The 23,913-nt window shown below is 42.2% G+C and overlaps 1 protein-coding gene across 1 annotated transcript in view; it reads right to left on the reverse strand.

The window, feature by feature from the left end:
* The window catches only part of LOC120928350 (ephrin type-A receptor 6-like), a 566,085-nt gene that overhangs the window by 292,294 nt on the left and 249,878 nt on the right, over window positions 1-23,913 (reverse strand). Inside the window, exon 3 of the mRNA XM_040339448.1 lies at window positions 16,385-17,048. Coding sequence (XP_040195382.1) covers window positions 16,385-17,048 — 664 coding nt within the window. The remainder of the gene's footprint in view (window positions 1-16,384; window positions 17,049-23,913) is intronic.

The following is a 23,913-nucleotide window of genomic DNA, read 5'->3' on the forward strand; positions in this document are numbered from 1 at the left end:
ATCCTATGTTAAGTATGGACGTTGTTCCCGCGTCGAATTTTGAAAATTTTACGTCATTTGCACAAGTCGTTCGCGAATAGGGCTTTGTGTAGAATGACGTTCACGTCGTAAGCATTGGCTTGTTGCGGGTTAATTTGGAGCATGCGCACTGGGATACCCCACGGACGGCGCATGCGCCGTTCAAAAAAACGTAATTTACGTCGGGTCAAGTAAAATTAACATAAAACACGCCCACATCTCTAACATTTGAATTCCGTGCCCTTACGCCGGCAGATTTACGCTACGCCGCCGTAACTTTAGAGGCAAGTGCTTTGTGAATACAGCACTTGCCTCTCAAAGTTGCGGCGACGTAGCGTTAATATGATACGCTATGCCGGACTAAAATTACGATCCGCTACGTGGATCTGGCCCCAAGTGTTGAGAAAAATAAAGTTCAATGCTTCCGAGCATGCGTCGACTTGATTCTGAGCATGCGTGGATTTTTAACCGATGGACGTGCCCACAGACGATCGTTTTTTTCTATCGTTTTTTTTTACCATCGGATAATTTTAAAACAAGTTCCTAGTTTTTTCACCGATGGATAAAAAAACAATGGGGCCCACACGCGATCGGTTCGTCTGATGAAAACAGTCCATCAGACCGTTTTCATCAGACGAACCGATCGTGTGTACGCGGCATAAGAGGCGCCTCTCTTCTCTTTTATACCCAGTTGTGACATCATGCTACTCTTATATCAAGACATCGCTTGTATATAAAGTCAAAATGTATTAAAAAAAATTAGCTTGTCTTGCAAAACGCTCTCAAACCAAGTTACTCTCAAACCAAGGTTTTACTGTAATGATGTTTATAGTGAGAACACAACTGCATTAATTTTATTTTTTAGATCTGCCGAGAGACACTATTGCTCTCAGCCTCCTCAAATCTCTGAATTCCTTTTTTTCTGTTCCTGTGAACCGACTTCCTGTTAGAGAGTGGCTACGTTCATCCTTCATGGTCCCACTGCTCTCAAAATGAACTATGGGCTGTGGGATTTGTAGTCTGCAAAGAACAGTGGACATGGCTACAACAAACGTGCAACACTTGTTCCAAACAGAGGGTAGTAAAAGCAGGGCCATCTTTAATGTTGATTGGACCCTGGGCAAAAAAAATCTTGCCCTCCCCCCACCATGCAATTTTGCTCTCCACCTGCCCTGAGACATACAATAAATATCAGCTAGACTTAAAATCAGTTTACTGTATCAGATCAGGCAGTAATTGCGATTGGTTCCCAGAGGTTATAGCACACATTACGGCTCACTGATAGTTTCTAGAGGTTACAGCACATGATTTATTCTTGTTGCGTGGTTGCTAGAGATTACTGCACAGTAATACTGCTCACTGATTGGTTGCTAGAGGTTACAGCACATCATCTCTTCACTGCAGAGGGGCATGATATACATATGAATGCTGCCTTTATTTACATATGAATGCTGCCAGCCTCATCTATTTACATATGAATCCCACCACTATTTACATATGAATGTTACCGTTATTTACATATGAATTATGGTTATTTACATGTAAACACTGGGTCTGCAGGCGAGTCAAAACAATAGGGCAGAGCTGGGCAGCATTAGTAGCAGAACTTCACACTGAGATATCAGGACACAGCACATGACAAAAACTTTGAGGGACAAGGGATTTTAAACTGGCATAGTTGGCAGGTATGAGGCAGGTATGAGGCAGCTGCTTTGGGCCCCACAACAATGACAGGGCCCAGGGCAGCTTCCCCTTTTGCCCTGCCTTAAAGACGGTCCTGAGTGAAAGGGCAACGAGAGGTTCAGGAGCTCAAGGAGGATATTACGAGGTAGAAAAACACTAAGAAACTATTTCATGTAAAATAGATTAAAGGCCATTAATTGGTGGATGTGTATGGATTATTCATGAAGAATAAGGGCTCCATTAGAAAGATTTTGCCTCATTTTTTGTCCAAGTTGATCAAACAGGAAGTGAGGGGATGTTTTTTTTTTAATTTCTGTCTGTGTCCCTGTTGCAGATTTTCCCTCACTCCCTGGTGAAATCTCCTCCTCTAATGGAGACCCAGATAACAGCAAAAACTGCACAGGGGTTCTAAGGGTTCTAACACTCTTACCCCCATCCCCCCCTACACACACATACACACACACTCAACTAAAAGCTACAAAAACATTTTGCCTGGGCTAACACTCAGCCTTTTTCTATCTAGGAACCCATGAAATAACTTAACGCTCTCAATGAACACCTGCTAATAATTACTATATCTACAGCACATAACTGTGACAGTCAGAGGAAAGAATACGCCTTACACTTGTGGTCAGTGGCTAGAATCCCCATCTTACAAATTGCTAAAAATAAAAATTAGGGCTGTTACTGATCGAAATTTTTCTGTTTGATTAATTGTTTTTTTTTTAATCGACTAAATTCGATTCATTGTACTTTTCCAACTACTTTTAGCTGATCTCCTTGCAGGCTGATTCCCAGTGCAGCTACCAACCACTGGAAAAATGGATAGCAGGATACAAAAAACACACAAAGGCAGCGCTCGATGGGAATAGAATTAAAACTTTTATAGTCTTCAAGTAGGTAACCAATTAATATTTCACTGGAGATAAAATCGATGTAGCTACATAAACTGTAAAAATGGTGCGAGTAATACCAAACGGTACCAAAAGCAGTCATAAAAACATGTAGCTAAGTATGATACTGTATAAAAATGTGTACAAGGATACCACTGCTGAATCCAGATGAGGAGGGGTTAACATCAGTCCGTCGGCATGTAGATGTCCCGTGAAGGGAACTATCACAACTCTCAGTGGATAGCTGTAAAATACCAGGTGTGGCAGATAGTAAGGTCCCACTGGCATGCAGATATGAAGGAACCCTTCAGATGAACACGGTAAGCCCCGCCGGTGTCCGTGACGTTACTGGATCTCCGACGGAACTCCCTGAATGTCCAGAAGCCGGCGGAGAGGTGAGTACCAATCAAAAGAATTTTAATCGATCAAAAAAATTAAAGATTAATTAAAAGTTAATTTGCACAGCCCTAATAAAAATCATTGGTGTCCATGTTTATTTATCTGGGAGACTGAACTTGCTTATTGCTCAAGGAACTGCTAGCAACCCCTGGAGGAACTTTAGGGTTCCATGAAACCCTGGTTGAGAAAGGCTGCTCTAAAGAGTCTTTTAATGCACCCCCCAACACCTGATGCTCTTCCTACCAGGGATTCTTTGCCATTCCTGCCTCCATCACAGCCGGCACTGAGGTCGCGTACACACGGTCGTTCCAAACCGATGAGAATGGTCCGACGGGCCATTTCCATCGGTTCACCGCTGAAGTGGCCTGATGGTCTGATGTGTGTACACACCATCGTTCCAAAAACCGATCGGGTCAGAACGCGGTGACGTCAAACACACGGCGTGCTGAATAAAAGGAAGTTCAATGCTTCCAAGCATGCGTCGACTTGAATGAATGAATGAATGAAAAACTTATATAGCGCGGCACATGCGAACTGATTCGCCTCTGGGCTTGATTCTGAGCATGCGTGGGTTTTGAACCGATGCGTTCTGTACTAACTATCGGTTTGGACCGATCGGGCAGTGGTCCATCGGTTCGATCTTAAAGCATGTTTTAAAATTTTGGACCGAAGGACAACGGACCGATGGGCCGTACACACGGTCGGATTTGACCGATGAAACTGGACTTAAGGCCGTTTTCATCGTTTTGGACCGACCGTGTGTACGCGGCCTAAAAGACCTAGTGTTGGCTCTTGGTGGACACTAAAGGGAGTGGTAATGTCACTTCCTTGGTCATAAGATAGTGTTGATTTTTGCTGGCCTTGACGGAAGGAGAGACAGGGGAGCACTGTTAAGGAAAGTATCAGGACTTTACAAATCACTATGCCCTGAATAAGCTAGGTAAAAATTTATTTTTAACACATTTTGGGGGTTATTTACTAAAGGAAAATCCACTATGCACTACAAGTGCAAACTACAAGTGCAAAGTGCACTTGAAATTGCACTGAAAGTGCGATTGGAAGTTCAATTGCTGTAGATCCGAGGGGGACATGCAAGGAAATATTTTTATTCTCCTTGCATGTCCCCCTCGGATCTACAGCGACTGCATTTCCAAAATGCAATTTCAAGTGCACTTTGCACTTGTAGTTTGCACTTGTAGTGCAAAGTGGTTTTGCCTTTAATAAAAAAAAAACCCTAGTTCTCATTTTTTACACTTGATAAATGAGGGCCAACTATTTCTGCTTTCATAATTGCTGAGGATCAGAATTAATGCAGGCTCAATATGAACTCTGTGCAGTTGTGGAGAAAATGCTTGGAAACCGTGACAAAGAAGCATGAGAACAGGACGATGTGCAGCTTTGAAACTGCTGTCAAAGAGAATAGTCAGATGGCTGCTGTATAATGCTGTGGAATTATACTCGATGGGAGAGGAGGTATGCTTTTGCAGCCAAGTTTTTTTTCCGTTAATCTTGGCACAAGCATTGTAATCTAACAGAGAGAGAGGAAAACTATGCAGCATATTCTTTTTAAGATTTATTGTGCTCATAACCTACTGTATTTTGCATTTGTTGGAAAGCTGGAAAAAAAAAAGACAGCATTATAATAATTAGATTTTCCAGCAGGGTTATAGGAAACCTATGTTGGGAGAAGGAGAATGACACTCAATGCTGACCTTCTAAAAATGCTGGTTGACTGGCTGCAGAAATGTAATGCTTTCTGATTTACTAACTCACGCAAAGCATGAAGTTAGGACTCTTAATTTGCATTGGATTACTGAAATATTAAAGGCAAGGCAATCATTTACATAACATTTTTGAAAGAGGGATCTGAAAGGGATTCTTCTATATTTTTCCCTGTACAATTGTCTTTCTTTTACTAGCACAGTACAAAACCCCATGATGATGTTGTAAGGTCAGTTAACAAGAGCAGTCAGGTACCGGTTTTCAACACTCATATCATTGAATAATGATTGATGTGGCTTACATAAAGTTCACCTGCCACTTATACTCTATGAAAAATGTGTTGTGAGAGGATTCACACAAGGCATGCAAATACCAGAGTACTTGTGGGAATTTTGATCGGTTGCAGGGTAATTGCCAATGTGTCAAAATCTCTGGGCTGACTTGTTGGGGAATGTTTGTAAAGATGCGTTTGTGATGTCAGTCTCCTGAGTCATGCATGCTGCCTGCCTGATGCCAATTTTAAAACCCAAAAGAGCCTCCAGAACATCCATTGGCCTCAGTCACCTTCAGTGTAATATATCTCTTGTGCTGCTGTGTCCTTGATTAGCAGAAATCTTCCTCCTCTGATATCCCACCACCCCTGTCACTGTAATCTTCCAGTGCGGTGGGGGTTAATAGAACTAAGGGAACTGTCATAGGTGCTCATCAAGGGTGCCCAACTATGTCCACCCTTTCCTCCATTTATAAAAGCTGGTACTACGGCTTCTATTAATGAAGCATCGTTACATATACATAGTTACATAGTAGGTGAGGCTGAAAAAAGACACAAGTTCATCAAGTTCAACCTATGTGTTTGATTATTTGTCAGTATTACATTGTATATCCCTGTATGTTGTGGTCGTTCAGGTGCTTATCTAATAGTTTTTTGAAACTATCGATGCCCCCCCTCGCTGAGACCACTGCCTGTGAAAGGGAATTCCACATCCTTGCTGCTCTTACAGTAAAGAACCCTCTATGCAGTTTAAGGTTAAACCTCTTTTCTTCTAATTTTAATGAGTGGACATGTGTCGTGTTAAACTCCCTTCTACGAAAAAGTTTTATCCCTATTGTGGGGTCACCAGTATGGAGTTAATACCTTTTTTAATACATGTCAATATTCTGTTTGCTTTGTTAGAAGCAGCTTGGCATTGCATGCCATTGCTGAGCCTATCATCTACTTTACAGGGGTGTCAAACTCAATTTCATTCATCATGGGCTGCATCAGCATTATTATTGCCCTCAAAAGGGCTGGTTGTATCTGTAAGATTAGATGTCCAGCGCATCCCCTCCCCTTTACATTAGATTTAAAGAGCCACTCCACCATCAGAAGTTGAGTCCCCCACTCTCCCTTACATCACAGTGCACCCCCCTTTCCTTATGTTGCTGCTGGGAAGAAGCTGGATGCATTGCTTGAAAGCAGAAAGTAAGGGTCTGAAGTAGGACCAAAGGAGGGCTGGAGCTCTCCTGCAGCTGCAGGACAGGTGCGAGGGCCACATGAAATGGCCTGGAGGGCCTGATTCGGCCCACGGGCCTTGTGTTTGACACCTATGATCTACTAGGACCCCACAAGCAAGATCTATGAATGGAGAATGGGCAAAAGTTTGAACCGTCCGCCCCCTCCATTCATAGATCAAGTTTTATTCATAGAAAGGGTGGGCATAGTCGGGCAACCCTGATAAGAGCCTATGACAGCTTCCTTTACTTCTATTAGCCACTCCCCCCACCCCGCTCTTCACCTCCCGCACCGGAGGATTATGAATGAGGAGGATTTCTGCTAAAAGAGGTCACAAGGGACATATGCTGTAAGTAAGAAATGTGTCTGTGTTTTTTTTATGTTTCTTCTTTTTTTTCTAAGTAAACCTAGGCTTTAAAAAAAGTGGCCATCCCTCCTTCTTACATTACAGCAATATGGCAGACCTTGGTAGCACTCTGTCGAGTTGCTAATACAGTTCTAGTATGCATTTCAGCTATGGAGTCACTGAAAAGGTGAGGTCCCAAGGGTTCAATTGCACCAAACATTAAAATACGGTCATGGTGGTAGTGAAGGGAAGGAAGGAAGCTTGAAATGGAGAAAAATAATCATCCTTTTAAATTTTCCTATGCTTTATGCGTCAGTCCTGATAATAGTGGGAATGCTACAGACATAACATGCCTCCCACTAACTCTTACTGATCTCACACCAAGGAAGGCAAAAACAACAAATTACTCTGACTGTCTGGTATGTGACCTCAAATTATTTGCATATTAGCAGATCTCCCACATTCAGAAATGAAGAAAAAATAAGTTAAAGCTGAATTTCAATGTGCTAACATGTTGCATTTCCAAGTCCCACAATCCCATTAACATGCTAATGACATTTTTAAATAAAATCTGTTATCATCAAATACCCTTTTTAGAACCAGTGATGTTGAGTCTCTGTGGTTTAAAGAACAAGAATCTAATGTAAGGGGCAGTTCAGGAACAGTAAGGCTGAGTAGGAAAGGGCTAGATGACACGGCATGCACTGCAACCAGAAAATTAGATGGGCCCTATTTGACTTGCTGAAACTTCTAGTGCACACTGTGAGGAGCTTACAGTGTGCTGTGAGATCAGAGTAGACTATTTCAGTAGAAGAGAGAAGCCTGTACAATTGTGGAGACTGAATAAAAGGCCGGAGTTCAGATTTAACATGTAATATTTACAGTTCTAAGCATCTTTCATTAAAAACTATTTAATTAAAAATGTTTTTGGTTAGGTCAGAGTTATTCTTCGGTGACCAAACAGCCTCCTGCTACAGCCAAATATTATACATTTTGACTCATCAATTCAGAGCACCTACTGCAATTTTTCTGAACCTCAGTTTCAATGTTTTTGTACATAGTTGAGTCGCTTAACCTTGTCTCCACATCGGAGGTATGGCTTTTTGGCCTAAATTCTTCAATGAATACCACTTCTGGTCAGAATTATCCAATAGTAGATAGGTGTACCTGGGTCACACTGGTTTCCACCAGTTCTGCTGATGGCACTGCTGGACACCTTCCGATGTTTAAAGGCAGTAAACATGATGTGTCTTTCATCTGCTGCATTAAAGGAGAAGTCCTGCCTGAGCTTGTTTGGCTGGGATTCTCCTATGGGTCACAGGAGTGCAATTTGTTTTGCATTCCTGTGACCCATTTTCAGCAGAGAGTGGTCTGAAGTCCGCTGTCTGCTGACATCACTGGAATCAGTTCAGGCTCCACATCATCACGACAATAAAGTACGGATCTGCCAGGTGCCTGGACTGATGCCTGTCTCAGCCTCTCAGCGAGCTGCTGAGCGACTAAGATTACTGCTCCCCGCCCCTCTGTCATCGGCGGTGTGCGATGGCTCAGTTCTCAGTGCAGAGGCGGCAGGGGACAGATGCAGCATCAGACTGATGCTGCATCCACCTAGTTAAGTATGATTGGTTAAAAAACAAAACAAACAAAAAAAACATACTTCTCTTTAAAGTTTCCTTGGCTGACCACTGCGTCTACGGTCTTCGACATTGTCCGATCAATGGTGTCTCAATGCTAATAAATAAAGGCAGATACTTATCCAACATATCATACCATCAGGGAGACGTCTTAGACCACGTACACAAGGTCGATCAAAATCGATGGAAACAGACTGAAGGACCTTTTCATCGGTCCAAACCGATCGTGTGTGGGCCCCATCGGTCAGTTATCCTTCGGTCAAAAATTTTAGAACTTTCTTTAAAATTGAACCGATGGACGCCTAACCGATAGGTCAAAACCGATGGTTAGTATGCAAAAGCATCGGTTAAAAACCCGCGCATGCTCAGAATCAAGTCGACGCATGCTTGGAAGCATTGAACTTAATTTATCTCTGCACGTCGTTGTGTTTTACGTCACCGCGTTGGACTCAATCGTTTTTTTAACCGATGTGTAGGCACATGTGTAGGCACATCAGACCATCAGTCAGCTTCATTGGTTAACCGATGAGAAAGGTCCTTCGGACCGTTCTCATCGGATGGACTGATCATGTGTACAGGGCTTTACTGGCCCCATATTTATTCTGCAGCAGAACAACAACCCCAAACATGTGAATAGGAACTATCTTCAGTGTAAAGAAGAACAAGGATTCCAAAAAGTGATGCTTTGGCTCCCATAGAGGGTTTATCTCAACATAGAGTCTGTCTGGGGTTACATAAAGAGACAAAGGGATTTGAGGCAGCCTACATCCAAGATGTTTGGAACAACCTACCTGCCAAATTCCTTCAAAAACTGTGTGTGTAGAAGAATGTGTGATGGTTTAAAGCAGGGGTCTCAAACTCAAATTACCTGAGGGCCACAAGACAAGTTTTCATATGCCATGGGGGGCCGCATGCAAACTTTCAAACTTCAAAAACAACAGTACTGGTGTCAGCGAACACATTATTAACCCCCAGCACTGGTGTCAGCGAGCGCATTATTACCACCAGCACTGGTGTAAGTCAGGGTTTGACAAATTTGCTTGGAATCTAGGAGCCAGCTAAAAAAGTTAGGAGCCAGAAAACGCACCCCGTCCCGACGAGCTTGCGCGCAGAAGCGAACACATATGTGAGCAGCGCCCGCATATGTAAACGGTGTTCAAACCACACATGTGAGGTATCGCCGCGATTGGTAGAGTGAGAGCAATAATTCTAGCCCTAGACCTCCTCTGTAACTTAAAACATGCAACCTGTAGATTTTTTTAAACGTCGCCTATGAAGATTTTAAAGGGTAAAAAAGTTTGTCGGCATTCCACAAACGGACGCAATTTTGAAGCGTGACATGTTGGGTATGAATTTACTCGGCGTAACATTATCTTTCATAATATTAAAAAAAATGGGGATAACTTTACTGTTGTCTTATTTTTTAATTAAAAAAAGTGTAATTTTTTCCCAAAAAAGTGCGCTTGTAAGACCGCTGCGCAAATACGGCGTAACAGAAAGTATTGCAACGATCGCCATTTTATTCTCTAGGGTGTTAGGATAAAAAATATATATAATGTTTGGGGGTTCTAATTAGAGGGAAGAATATGGCAGTGAAAATAGTGTAAAATGACATTAGAATTGCTGTTTAACTTGCAATGCTTAACTTGTAATACCAACGGCCACCACCAGATGGCGCCAGCTCACATCTGGTGATAATAACTTGTAATACCAACGGCTCACCACCAGATGGCGCCAGCTCAAAAAAAAAAAAAAAATTATTTTTTTTTTTGCTCCCCTCACTTCCACCCTGCCTTTTTCAGTTTCCATCTGAAAATGTGATAAATCCAATAGACCCAATTTGTATTCAGAAGTTTACTGTTACCTAGCGGAAAATGGCTACAGTATGTGAAATCTCAAATGGCGCTATGCCTAAATTCGAGCATTTAGTATCGATAAAGCGGAACTCAAAAAGCCCAATGGTCATCATTACAGCCATCAATTAGCATTTTAGGAGCCCCTATATTTCTCTTTGCAAAGTATTACTGGAAACCAAGTTACAAATGAGCCCACTCCAAACTAGAAACACTGGGCCTTGTATACCATCCACAGCTGGAATGCTGCGGATTGTCCTGCCTGACTTGATTATTAAAGCGGGGGTTCACCCTTAGAGGGCACTTTTTCCCCTTAGATGGATGCTCGTTTTCTCTAGGGGAATCGGCTATTTGTTTTAAAATATGTGCAGTACTTACCCGTTTAGGAGATGCATCCTCTCCGTCGCTTCCGGGTATGGGCTGCGGGAATGGGCGTTCCTTCTTGATTGACAGTCTTCCGAGAGGCTTCCGACGGTCGCATCCATCGCGTCACGATTTTCCGAAAGAAGCCGAACATCGGTGCGCAGGCGCAGTATAGAGCCGCACCGACGTTCGGCTTCTTTCGGCTACGAGTGACGCGATGGATGCGACCGTCGGAAGCCTCTCGGAAGACTGTCAATCAAGAAGGAACGCCCGCTCCCGAAGACCCATACCCGGAAGCGACGGAAGAAGATGCAGCTCGAAAACGGGTAAGTACTGCTCATATTTTAATACAAATAGCCGATTCCCCTAGACCGAACGAGCAGGAATCTAAGGGGAGAAAAAAAAAAATTAATAAATGGGTGAACTCCCGCTTTAAGGAGAAGTTACCGAGGATGTTATTTGCTGCACACAAAGCATGCCTACAAGCCTCAATAAACACACAAATTCCTTATGCGTTACTGACACTCATAATTAGATTCCCAGCATGAAGAAGCTGACATCTTTCTAGCAACATATTTTCCGAGACAAATCGACAGTGGGAAAATAATTTAATGTTACAGATAATCACTGGACTTTAATTTGTAGAGCATTCCCTTGCTCGGCAACATATTTCAGCTTCTTGGTGGCATGCATTTGTTTACTGTAGTGCGCCGTACAGTAGCATAAAGGGGAAACAAATGAAATATTTTGTTGTTTGTACTTTTGCCATTTAGGGAAGAGTTAGGAGATGTGCCAGGTACATCCAGCTGTCTGCTAGCAGATATAAAGAGAGAGCAGCTGCGGAAATATAGATTCACAAAGACAAGCTGCACCTGCTAAAATAAACATGGCATCACTATATGGAATTAGTAACAACACTTAGCTGAATTTAGAAGCGTTTAAAAATGTGTATAGGCTCGTAAAACTTGGACTTTGTTTCAGCTGTAGCAGCGTTAAAGGGAAACAATAGTCTTTCATTTCTTTAGATACATATTTGAAGTCATCAGATTAAAAGAATAATCTTATCAGCAATAATTACAATTATACAAGCCATTTTCTGTGCATGGTTTGTAAATAAATGGGGGAAGCCATAATAGCAAATTTTTTAGGCAAGCATAAAGGCTCCTATTTGACCCACTGGTGGCCTTGCTAGCACCATCTGGCTCCACAAATATCGATTTGAATATCAACTGAGTTGGGTGATCAGTCCAACAGTGGCTTCATTCTATTAAAGGCAGTCACTTTTTGACTGCACCAGCAACCATGGATATCTGAATACAACAGATACCCTCTATCCCAGGGCTCAAGTCCTGCGGGAACGCGTAGGAATGGAGTTCCTGCATTTTTTTCACAGCAGGAACTCAGTTCCCTTTGCAGGACTAGAGCAGCCGAGCCGCCCAAGCCAATCCTTCACTAAGCGGCGATGCCCAGCTCGAGTCACTGTCAGGGGCAGGCGATCCTTAGTAATCCTTTATGTTACTGGCTGCTTCCTGTATATGGATTCATCGGGTAGTGTGCGGGTATTCCGTCACTTCCTCGATGCCGCAATGTCTCCTGGGAGCTTTTGTCATTGTTCCCAGGAGACATTGCGGAGGTCTGCCACGAGTTATCGCTGGATTTAGAAAGAACTTGCTTCTTTCTAAATCCCGCGATAACTCGCGACAGACCTCCGCAATGTCTCCTGGGAACAATGACTAAAGCTCCCAGGAGACATTGCGGCATCGAGGAAGTGACGGAATACCCGCACACTACACGATGAATCCATATACAGGAAGCGGCCAGTAACAAAGGATTACTAAGGTACAGTGGATCGGAAAAAAAACATGCGGTTTAGTAATTATGCATATGAGCGTATCATTTTTTTTTGGTGGGGGAGTGGATTTTGGGTGGGAGTTCCCACACTTTTTTCCCCAGGACTTGACCCCTGCTCTATCCACATTGTTAGCATGGATGGGGAAATCGATTGCTATCCTCTTGTAGGATGAAGGCCAAAATTTGAGCAATATGAGAAATATGCCACCTGCTTATTTGTTTTTTAAAGGTGAAGGTTCCAGGGCAGTCAGCACAGTTCTTGTACATAGCCAGGGTTTTTTAGAACTCTACGATGAATTCATGTTTTCCCAGTAATGTCCTTGGGAGATCCATCTTTGGTCAGATAGCTACAATCAGGCCTTGTACACACGGTCGTTCCAAACCGATGAGAATGGTCCGACGGGCTATTTCCATCGGTTCACCGATGAAGTGGCCTGACGGCCTGATGTGCGTACACACCATCAGTTCAAATTCCGATCGGGTCAGAACGTGGTGACGTAAAACACACAACGTGCTGAAAAAAACGAAGTTCAATGCTTCCAAGCATGCGTCGACTTGATTCTGAGCAGGCGCAGGTTTTGTACTGATGCTTTTGTGTACTAACCATCGGTTTGGACCGATCGGGCAGCGGTCCATCGGTTCGATTTTAAAGCATGTTATAAAATTTTGGACCGAAGGACAACAGACCGATGGGCCATACACACAGTCGGTTTGGACCGATGAAACTGAACTTCGGTCCATTCTCATCGGTTTGGAATGACCGTGTGTACGCGACCTAAAGGTTGAAGCTGTTATAGCTGCAAAGGGTGGGCCAACTCAATATTGAACCCTATGGATTAAGACTGGAATGCCATTAAATTGCATGTGTGTGTAAAGGCAGACGTCCCAATACTTTTAGTAGTATAGTGTATATTTTAAAACACTTTAGCATGTAGATTGATATGGCCTATTTCAATATTAGTAGAGCAGAAACAAATAATTATTTACAATAAAGTTCAGGGAAACCCTTTTAATGTACACAGTTGACTTGGAGAGGATTTGTTTTGCACACCCTGTAATTTGGTAGACATATGTTTAGTTAGATTTGTTATTTATATTAATTTACATAGAGCCAGCACATTCTACAGGAAATTACTGAACTATTTGGATCAGTCCATACCCTTTATATAGCTTTTAATTGAATGTTAGTAGTAGTACTATAGTCATGCACACCAGCCTACACTAGAACCAATATGAGTAATGCATCTACTAGTCTGTGTTTGGATTAGAGTAAGGCTTCATGTACACGGAATGTGTGAAAACCTCTTCTGAACGCTGGAACTTGACAGCGAGTAACCGTCATTTCACTTTTACATGCCCTGTTTATGTGCGTTTAGCGGCATTCAGGACATTTTCGCTTTTTCCGTTTTTTTTTTACAGATAACAGTTTGTACTTATCAGTATACCGTCCAAGAGGCCTAAAATGCAGGACTCTCCCTCTCTCTCGCTCTCTCTATCTCTGTAACTCTCTCACCTTTTGCAGCCCACAATATACAAGGGTTCTGGTAAGTCTGTTTTTTCCATATTGCAAATGGTCAGAAATGTTTCCCCAATAAAAAAGCCTATGAATGAAAACGCTTATAAACGTGTTTGCACGCTGTTACAAGCATTTGGCGTTTCAAATGCCAATAAACGTCTGTTTTTTTACATTAAAAAAATGCCACTAAACAACTATAAACTATTTCTGTGTACATGTACTGATAAGATAACACGCCAAACTGCTCCTAAATGTCCGTTTATCAGCTGCAGTGTACATGAGGCCTTAGTGTAACATACACAATCAATCTTAGAAATAAGACCAGATTGCTCATTGGAAGGAATGGCAATTAAACTCAGAAATTTGTTGCCATATATTACAAACACACAATCAATAAGAATGCTTTCTTATATCTGGACACAAAAGGAAAAGAGGCATCAGAGACTAACGAGAATGGACAGCATTACTGTACCAATAATAAACATGACCCTAAAATGATTAAAGAAACTACATCTGACAAGCAAGCTTGGTGTAGGGATGTCACAAAGTCACAAAGTGCAAGACCCAACTATATATATATATAAACAACAATAACAAGACAGTGAAAAGGATTTCTGTAGTACAGATCTCACAAATAAAAAAAATTGTTTAAATAAAAAAAAAAGAATGTATTTAAATTAAACACAAATCAAATAAAAAAGGAAAAACCAAAATCTAGTAAGTTTCTGATATCCTTAAAGCAGAAATAAACCCATTGATTTAAAAGTTTCAAAAAACAGTTACATTCTCGGAATGCAGGAAATGCTAACTGTCACATTTACTTGTGCTGTCAACCAAACTATCAAATGACTGGTGTCATAACTAATCACATGTGCTGCACCATGACAAAAGCCAACATGGCAATTTCCAATGTTGAAAAGGATAGGAGGGTTTAGTTCCAATTTCAATCTAGAGAGAGCAATCACTATGAAGGGCAATATTTAGCAAACGTTTTCCATATGAGAAACTCTGAATCAGATTCAAACCAGTTCTGATATAAAGTTACAAAAGGTAATGGGAAGACAATTAGATCAAATCTTACCCTTTTACATTAGACTAACTTCACATGGACAATGAATGTATAAAAACATCCGGCCCTAATACTTTGCATACTCTGTTCCGTCTGTTCTGCCAATGTTCTCCCAAAAGCCAATGAAACAATAAGAAAGAGGTAGCACCTAATGTTTGGGTCAATGTGCCACAAGAAATGTCCAGTGAACATGCACCTTTTGCCCAGATCAAGCGGGGAGGATACTTGCCAGGTGGAGAAAACCTATGCCAAGCTGTCCCTTTTGATGCCTTTTTTCTTCATGGGTGTATGTCTGCTTCTGAATCCTCACAACATATCTTAAAAAGTGCATATGTATTAACAACGCTTGCTTATTATGCATACCGCTTACATTTAGAGATATTTACTGTTGTACAGAATAATAACTCACACTACTGCAACAACAAGCACAGCTTTCTTTGGATCTTGGAAAGAAACAATTTAGAACAACCTTTAGGAGTATGATGAATTGGGTTAAATGATACCAACATTTTATTATAATGCTGCAAAACAGAGCAAGGACTTCTCAAAAATGAATAAATGACTGCTTTTTAGGGTCTATTTGTGATACACACCAACATTACCAGAAGCAATCTTGACTACATGAATGAGAAGGAATGGTTTGATTGTCTTGGCCCACTTCCTATCAACAGTCACTTTGTTGAATTAAGTTAAAGTAACAGTGTCTGCAGATACCCCACTGCCACAGGCTTTTAAACTTACTTAGTCTGACTCCCTCACTGCCTTGCTGCTGCAGTATCCTAGCCTGTCTTAGCGCCAGTGTTAGCTAGTTTAGGGGCTTAGAAGCTTAGCATGGCTTGGTAAGTATAGTTACCCTGTGGATTGGCTGTCTTCAGACAGTCACTTTGCCCTGAATTGGCAAACTGACAGTGCCTCTCTAAAGAACAACTTCAATTCAAACTTTTCCTAGAGTTGAATGAATGCTGTATGCTTCCCTCAAGACAATGACAAATCTGCCTTATAGTTATCCTGTCAAATGTTCTGAAACATACTCAGGCCCCATAAACACGTCCGAGAAACTCGACCTGCAAAACACATCGTTTTGCTCGTCGAGTTCCTTGTGAAGCCGCCGAGGATCTCGGCAAGCCAAGTTTCCTCATTGACTAACGAGGAAATAGAGAACATGTTCTCTATTTGGCCCGATGAGATCCTCGTCGGTTTCCTCGGCCGAAAGTGTACAGACGACCGGGTTTCTCGGCAGAATACGGCTCCGATCGAGTTTCTGGCTGAATTCTGCCGAGAAACTCGGTCGTGTGTACGGGGCCTGACTCTACTAGAAATCAGTTTTTATTGCGGTCTAGGGATTTTCCCTCACTTCCTGTTCTGTGTGACACTCCAATAGACAGGAAGTAAGAAGAAATCTTCCATACGGGCATACAGAAAGCATTAAAAAACTTTTTTTCAGATTAGAGTGGAACTGAGAACTTGTGATTGTCTTCGTAGAACTATGCTGTACTCAACAGTATAATGTATTTACCATTAGCTGAGAAAACAAAAATCACTTACCATGACAAGTTCCATCCACTTCCTCATATCCAACACTGCAGACGCAGCGTCCAAGTGGTACAAGCCAGTCACCATCAGCTCCACAGTACAGTTTGGGGGTGTCTCTTTCTTCTGCATATTTGATGCAGGACCCTCGAACTTCAACAAGAGAAGAGGAATCCACCCTTGGAATAGTGTCTGGGAACATAGCCAAGTTGCGCACCATGTACGGACATTTTTTATAGTAGACACGTACTGACACCAAAGCAATACAGGCTCCGATATCTTGAAACGCAAGGTAAAACCCTTTTCTGGTAATAGGCCCCACCTCTCGGACCTCCGTGTTCAGTTTCAGAATTCGATCCCCTAAGTCCATTTGTGTGAAACTCTCATCAGCAGCAATAGTATCAATCTTACTATACTGACTGGGCTTGAATTTTACTACATGGGCATCATCAGATTCCATGTAGTAGAGGTTAAAGGTCTCTTTACAAGTCCCCACCACCCAAGGAATGCTGTTACAGTCCCTGAGAGTAAATTTCATCTCCACAAAAATCTTCTGTGCTGCATCCCGGGAGATCCAGTTGGTTCTGAGCCAGTTGTTCTGGTTTGCTTCCATGACATTACATACTTGGTATGTATGAATAGGCCGATTATATTCATCCATCTCTGTGATGGCATCCCACTGCAAAAGAATAAACATTTATTATTATGAGAATTTAAAAGCATATTTACCAGAAACAAATATATAAGATGGACACAATTTTTTTAAAAGAACCATCATACACATATTACATCAATTTAATAAACTGGATTAAGTTGCGATTTTATATACAGGAAAATAGTGCAATAGATTCAGGATATAATTAGAACACAATATATAGAAGGGGCAGAGGTGTGGTCTGATAGGAAAAAGTACCACATCCTATCCATGCAAATGAAATAAATTGCAAAGATTTTAGCAATCTTCATGTAGAGTTTACCTACTACTATCATGCAAAAACAAATTCATGTATCTCAGTCATGTCCTACTTCTTTAGTGGGATGGTCTGCTTGCTACAATCACATGATCAGTCTCGCTGTTGTAATAGGAAGAAAAACTATTGAGCAATGGGACAATTACATAACCACTGACAACATTCCTGAGGGCATTCAGTTATGTTTGCAAAGCGATATTTTGCAGACACAAGTGTCTGTCTGTCCATTTTTTGACCTGTGATTATACATATGAAAATGTGAAGAAATATATCCTTATGGGTAGGCGGATGTAAACAGACTTGCATATGCCTATATTTGTCCATCTCCAGGTCCATACAGGTATGTTAACCTGAATGGACCTGGACTAGGGGTGGGCAGATGCATATGGACTGACCGGACTAGAATTGGGCAGATACAGAAGGTCACAAGTCCACATCCACAGTACATCTGCCCACCCATAGGGATTTGTTTGGCCATTTCTTCCATGGAGTAACAAGAATGTCACAAATGTGACATAAGTACCATTCTGATCCAACTCCACAGGCAATCTGTCTAGGGTCTTCTGCTGAGATGGAATGGACACAGCCTAATGCCCTGTACACACGGGAGGAATTTCCGATGGAAAAAGTCCGATGGGAGCTTTTCATCAGATATTCCGACCGTGTGTATGTCCCATCTGACTTTTTCTGAAAATTCCAATGGACATGTTCTCTATTTTTCGACTGAAAAAAAATCGGAAAATCTGTATGAAATCTTGACGGGAAAAAAAACATGCATGCTCAGAAACAATGCGACGCATGCTCGGAAGCATTGAACTTAATTTTTCTCGGCTCGTCGTAGTGTTGTACGTCACCACGTTCTTGACGGTCAGAATTTGGTGTGACCATTTGTATGCAAGCCAAGCTAAGCCATCCGATTTTTTTTTCCGACGGAAAATCTGTTTGTGTGTACACAGCATTACTCTACATTCACACTAGCACTCATGTGTTTAGATTATTATTTCATGCCTACCAAAAGGATTCTCCTGTGTTTAGAGGTACTTGCCTCTATGTGCGTTTACATATTGTTACGTGTGCTTAGATGTTTTCATAGTATCCAAACTATTCTTGGAAGCACAGAAATCTATTTTCAAGGCACAGTTAGACTGAATGCACCTAAATGCAGGTAAATGCACATGAATTATGCCATTTAAACTTGTTGCATGCATTTACAGTATATGCACATAGAAATGTCCTTTAAACACAAATAAACACTTTGGGGCAGATCCAGGTAGATTGGCGCATTCCTCCGTCCGGCGTAGCGTATCTATGATACGCTACGCCGCCGTAACTTACATTTTTTTTTGGTATCCTGAAAGGATTTCCGCCGTAAGTTAGGGCGGCGTAACGTAACTTAGGCGGCGTAAGGGCGGGCAATTCAAATGTATGTGATGGGGGCGTGTTTTATGCAAATACGTCTTGACCCGACGTAAATGACGTTTTTTTTCAACTGCGCATGCGCCGTCCGTGGGGGTATCCCAGTGCGCATGCTCAAAATTAAACTGGAACAAGCCAATGCTTACGACGGTGACTTCATTCTACGCAAATCCCTATTCGCGAACGACTTATGCAAACAACGTAAAAAATTCTAAATTGGACACGGGAACGACGGCCATACTTAACATTAAGTACACCTCATATAGCAGGGGTAACTAAACGCCGGAAAAAGCCGAACGCAAATGACGTTAAAAAATGCGCCGGCCGGACGTACGTTCGTGGATCGCCGTATCTAGCTAATTTGCATACTCTACGCGGAATTCGACGGAGACGCCACCTATCGGCCGCCGGAAAAATGCACCTAAGATCCGACGGCGTACCAAGATGTACGCCTGTCAGATCGAGCCCAGATGCAGTCGTATCTTGTTTTGTAGATACAAAACAAAGATACGACGCGGGAACTTTGAAATTACGCGGCGTATCAATAGATAAGCCGGCGTAATTATTCTGTGGATCTGGCCCTTTCATGTCATTGCCAGTGGGATTGAGGCCCACATGGTTGTAGACTGGTAGAGGTAGATAATAATAGCACTGACATACAAAATGGCTGGTGTGTCAATTGTCATCTCTACTGATTTCGTCATTGGTGTCACTGCTACGCAACGCCACCAAGTTGGAGACACAGTGAGTAACACTACCTGTAATTATAGTTGCCATTAAAAGTCCCCACTAAAGTTCTCAGATCAGCAGATGACCTTGATCAAGAGCACCTAAGTTGGCTGATCAGAACTCCCCCCAGCATTTACACTCATCCCAACTCCCCCCACCCCCCCCCAACAGGGAGTAAGGGAAGGAATTAAAAATAGAGAATACATGGAAGGGAGAGGAAAAAAGGGGGGAAACAAAGAAGAGGGGAGAGAAAGAATAAGAGAAAGAACAAGAAAAACAGCTATAGAGAGGGGACAATAAATAAAGATAAAAAAATATAAAAGGAAAATAAATAAGAACAAAGAGAGAGAGAGAGGAACATCCTAAAATGTAACATAAGGGGTTTTAATACTTTACAAGTGGAAAGGACTCAGGGAGCGCAAAATGCCTGCGTGTTAGGGGCGCAAATTACTTATCTTCCCTTGGGTGCTGACAACCCACGCTACAAAAATAATTTTACTGTTAGGGGTCCCCACAACTTGGGAAATTTTATTAAGGGGTCGCAGCACTAGAGAGGTTGAAAACCACTGGCATAGATTGTGTAAGGTAGGGGAGAAAAGAGAATGCCAGAAAGAGCAGTCAGTGGTGAAAGGTCTGCTTTAATTGCTCCTTGCGTTAGTTTACAGCTTTATTTCTGCTCCGATGAAGACGTATACGTTATGCTGAAAATTTGTGAGTCTCATGTCTTCTCTTGCATTCTGTATAATACAAACTAGATGAAAGATGCATTAGTAAGAGGATGACCTTGTGTAACATTAGGTCCTGCAGGACCAACCTAAGAGCACTCAAGTGTAATGGTCTTGCATACTAGATCCTCAAGAGATACATAAAACAGGTGGGTGTTTCAACGTGGCAGCAGCTACTAAACCTGACATAGCAGTTTGGGTAGATCAAGCAACACTGAATAACTAATGAAAGAAAAGGACTTTGTGAGCACAGAGGACCCTCTGCCAGGTGTGTTCGAAAATAAAGGCTGAGGAAGCACAGTACAAAATGTATATATATGTATTTTAAACAAAGATGGTGTACATAAAAGGTTACAGGTATTGAGTGATGCACTAATAAAATATAAATGAGTTACAGATTGATAGGTTTTAAAGTAATAATGAACTCTAATGAAGTTATTACATTTGACACTGATCCAAGACTTACAGTATATCTTTATGATATATTTGAACTGAGTTTCTTTTAGAATTTCCTTAAGGGCCAAAAAACATAAATTACATAATTATCATACGCTGAATGTCAGCCACATTTGCATGTCGGTCGTGAGAGTGCTGCAGGCAAAGTGGAACAGAAAATACATACAACTGTGCCAGAAAATAAATCCCACTAGCTGTGTTCTCTAGCAGCTACTATTTTTGTGACAGGTTCCCTTTAAAACACATAAAAGTTCCACACTACAAAGTAACCTTGTAATTCTTACAGAAGTCAGATAGAATACATTAAATGAAAAAATAAAAATAAAAAATAAACAATATTTGTCTAGTTATTATATAGGATTTATTATTATACAGGATTTATATAACGCCAACAGTTTACGTAGCGCTTTAAAACATGCGGGCAGACAGTACAGTTACAATACAATTCAATATGAGAGGAATCAGGGGGCCCTGCATGTTAAAGCCTACAATCTCAGGCCCCGTACACACGTCCGAGGAACTCGACGTGCCAAACACATCGAGTTCAGTGTTGAAGCCGCCGAGGACCTCGGCGGGCCAACTTTCCTCATTGAACAATGGGGAAATAGAGAACATGTTCTCTATTTGGCCCGACGAGTTCCTCATCGGCTTCCTCGCTGAAAAGTGTACACACGACCGAGTTTCTCGGCAGAATCCAGCTCCGATCGAGTTTCTGGCTGAATTCTGCCGAGAAACTCGGTCGTGTGTACGGGGCCTAAGAGGGAGAGTCAAGTGATACAAATGGTAATAACTGTGGGGGGTGAGCTGATGGGGAAAATCAAAGTATAGTTTTTAGATGTGGGCAGGATAAGCTTCTCTGATGAGGAGAGTTTTCAGTGATCGTCTAAAAGCGAACAGAGTAGGAGATAATCAAATAGATTAGGGTAGAGAATTCCATAGGATGGGAGAGGCTCTGGAAAAGTCTTGGAGACCAGCATGGGAGGAGGTGAGGAGGGAGCTAGAGAGCAGGATGTCTTGGGAGGAATAAAGAGAACAATTAGATTGGTATTTTGAGACTAGGCTAGTGATGTAGGTGGGCGCTGAGTTGTGGTTGGCTTTGAAAGTTGTTAGTATTTTGAATTTAATTTGTTAGGGAAGCCAATGGAGGGATTGTCAGAGAGGAGTAGTAGACACGGAGCAGTTGGTAAGGTGGATGAGCCTGGCAGCAGCATTCATGATGGACTGAAAGGGGGGATAGTCTATGTACAGTTAAGCCAATCAGAAGGGAGTTGCAGTCTAGTTACTGATGCTTACAAAATGTGCTTAACCATCTCAATACTGGGCACTTTCACCCCCTTCCTGCCCAGGCCATTTTTCAGCTTTCAGAGCTTTCACACTTTGAATGACAATTGCGTGGTCATGCAACACTGAACCCAAATAAAATTTTAATATTTTTTCCCCCACAAATAGAGCTTTCTTTTGGTGGTATTTGATCACCTCTGCAGTTTTTATATTTTGCGCTATAAACAAAAGAAGAGCGACCATTTTGAAAAAAAAGCAATATTTTTAACGTTTACATTTTTTATTGCATTTTTTTACTAGTAATGGCGACGATCAGCGACTGCGATATTGTGGCGGACACATCAGACACTTTTGACACTATTTTGGGACCATTCACATCTATAGAGTGAACAGTGCTATAAATATGTACTGATTACTGTGTAAATGTGACTGGCAGGGAAGGGATTAATACTATGGGGCGATCAAGGGGTTAAATGTGTACCCTAGTGAGTGATTCTAACTGTAGGGGGAGGGGACTGACTGGGGGAAGTGACCAATCGGTGTCCCTATGTACAAGGGACACACCATCGGTCTCCTCTCCCTGACAGGAGACAAGAGATCCACAGTCCTGCTCAGTTACTGGGCAATTGTGGGTGTCGGGCACTCGCATCGGGTTCCCAGTGAATCGGCGAGTGCGCCTGCGCGCCTCCCCCTAGTGGCTCGGGAAGGCGAGGACGGTGGGTGGTAAGCTAGTGGTTAAAGAAGAAATATAATTTTCACAAAAGCATATTTTGAGTTATTGAGATGCCGTCACCTTGCCTGTGTAGGGAAAAATGACAGTGCTTCTGTAATGGGGCCCCAATGACTCACTAATACTCATGTTATCTGCACGCCTTCACAGTTTCTTCTTCCTCTGCAGCCAGCACTGAATAGTGACATCGCCAACCGCCCCCGTCACGTGACAGTGTTCACGCCTAGGGATTGGCTAGCACTTAGCAAAAACTCAAGATCCCATGTTACGCTGGTCCTGCTACAACATTAGGCTGTAATGGTTACAAGGTAGGGGTAATCTCACATCACCCCCCCAGAAACAGTTACATTTACATCAAGTTAATTCTACTACCACCTAAGATCTGCACCCTTGACGACTCCGCCTGAGTTGGGCTTTCAGAAGTCACTGAAAAGTTTAGAATTTGCCCTTGAAAGGTAAGACCCCCCCCCCCCCAACAATGACTTTATATTTAAGTAGATAGTGATTCTAAAGGCTCAAAGTTTTTTTACCTTCATCATGAAGATAAAAAAAACTTTCTATGTGCAGCAGTCCCCCCAGCCCCCCCAATACTTACCTGATCTTCATTTCGATCCAGCAATGAGCAGGAGAGCCATTGGCTGCCACTGACAATCACAGCCAGTGAGCCAATGAGAAGAGAGAGGGGGTGGGGTCAAGCCCCGGCTCTGTATGTGAATTGACTTGCTCAGGAATGAGCCTGCTTGGATTCCCCTATTGCAAGCTGCTTGCTCTGGGGGACCCTCGGCAGAAGGAGAGGGCCAAGAGTGCAGCAAGGGGCCCAAGAAGAGGAGGATCAGGGTTGTTCTGTGCATAACCAATGCAAAGAGCAGTTAAGTATGACATGTGTGTTATTTAAACAAGATTTAATATCACTTTAAGTTATTTCACAGTTTTTACATGGTCTCCAATGGTGAACTCTCTGCTCTTGGGTTTCAAAGTCTGCACACCTGCCTTTATGAGAAGTTTTTATTCTCCCTGTTGGATATTTTCTTATATTACGGAAAACACAGCAGCCCAAAGTGGACAGGAACTCTCCAAATTGGACTGAAAAAGATCCAGGACTGATAAAAGGGAGACAACAGACAAGCCATCCCACAGCACTCCACCTGTAAATGAAACATCACTTTACCCAGACCAACCTGTTAAGTCATTAAGGCTGTTTTTGCTTTCCTGTCTGGTGAGATGCACATACAAATA

The sequence above is a fragment of the Rana temporaria genome, chromosome 2, assembly GCF_905171775.1.
Source record: "Rana temporaria chromosome 2, aRanTem1.1, whole genome shotgun sequence".
Lineage (NCBI taxonomy): Eukaryota > Metazoa > Chordata > Amphibia > Anura > Ranidae > Rana > Rana temporaria.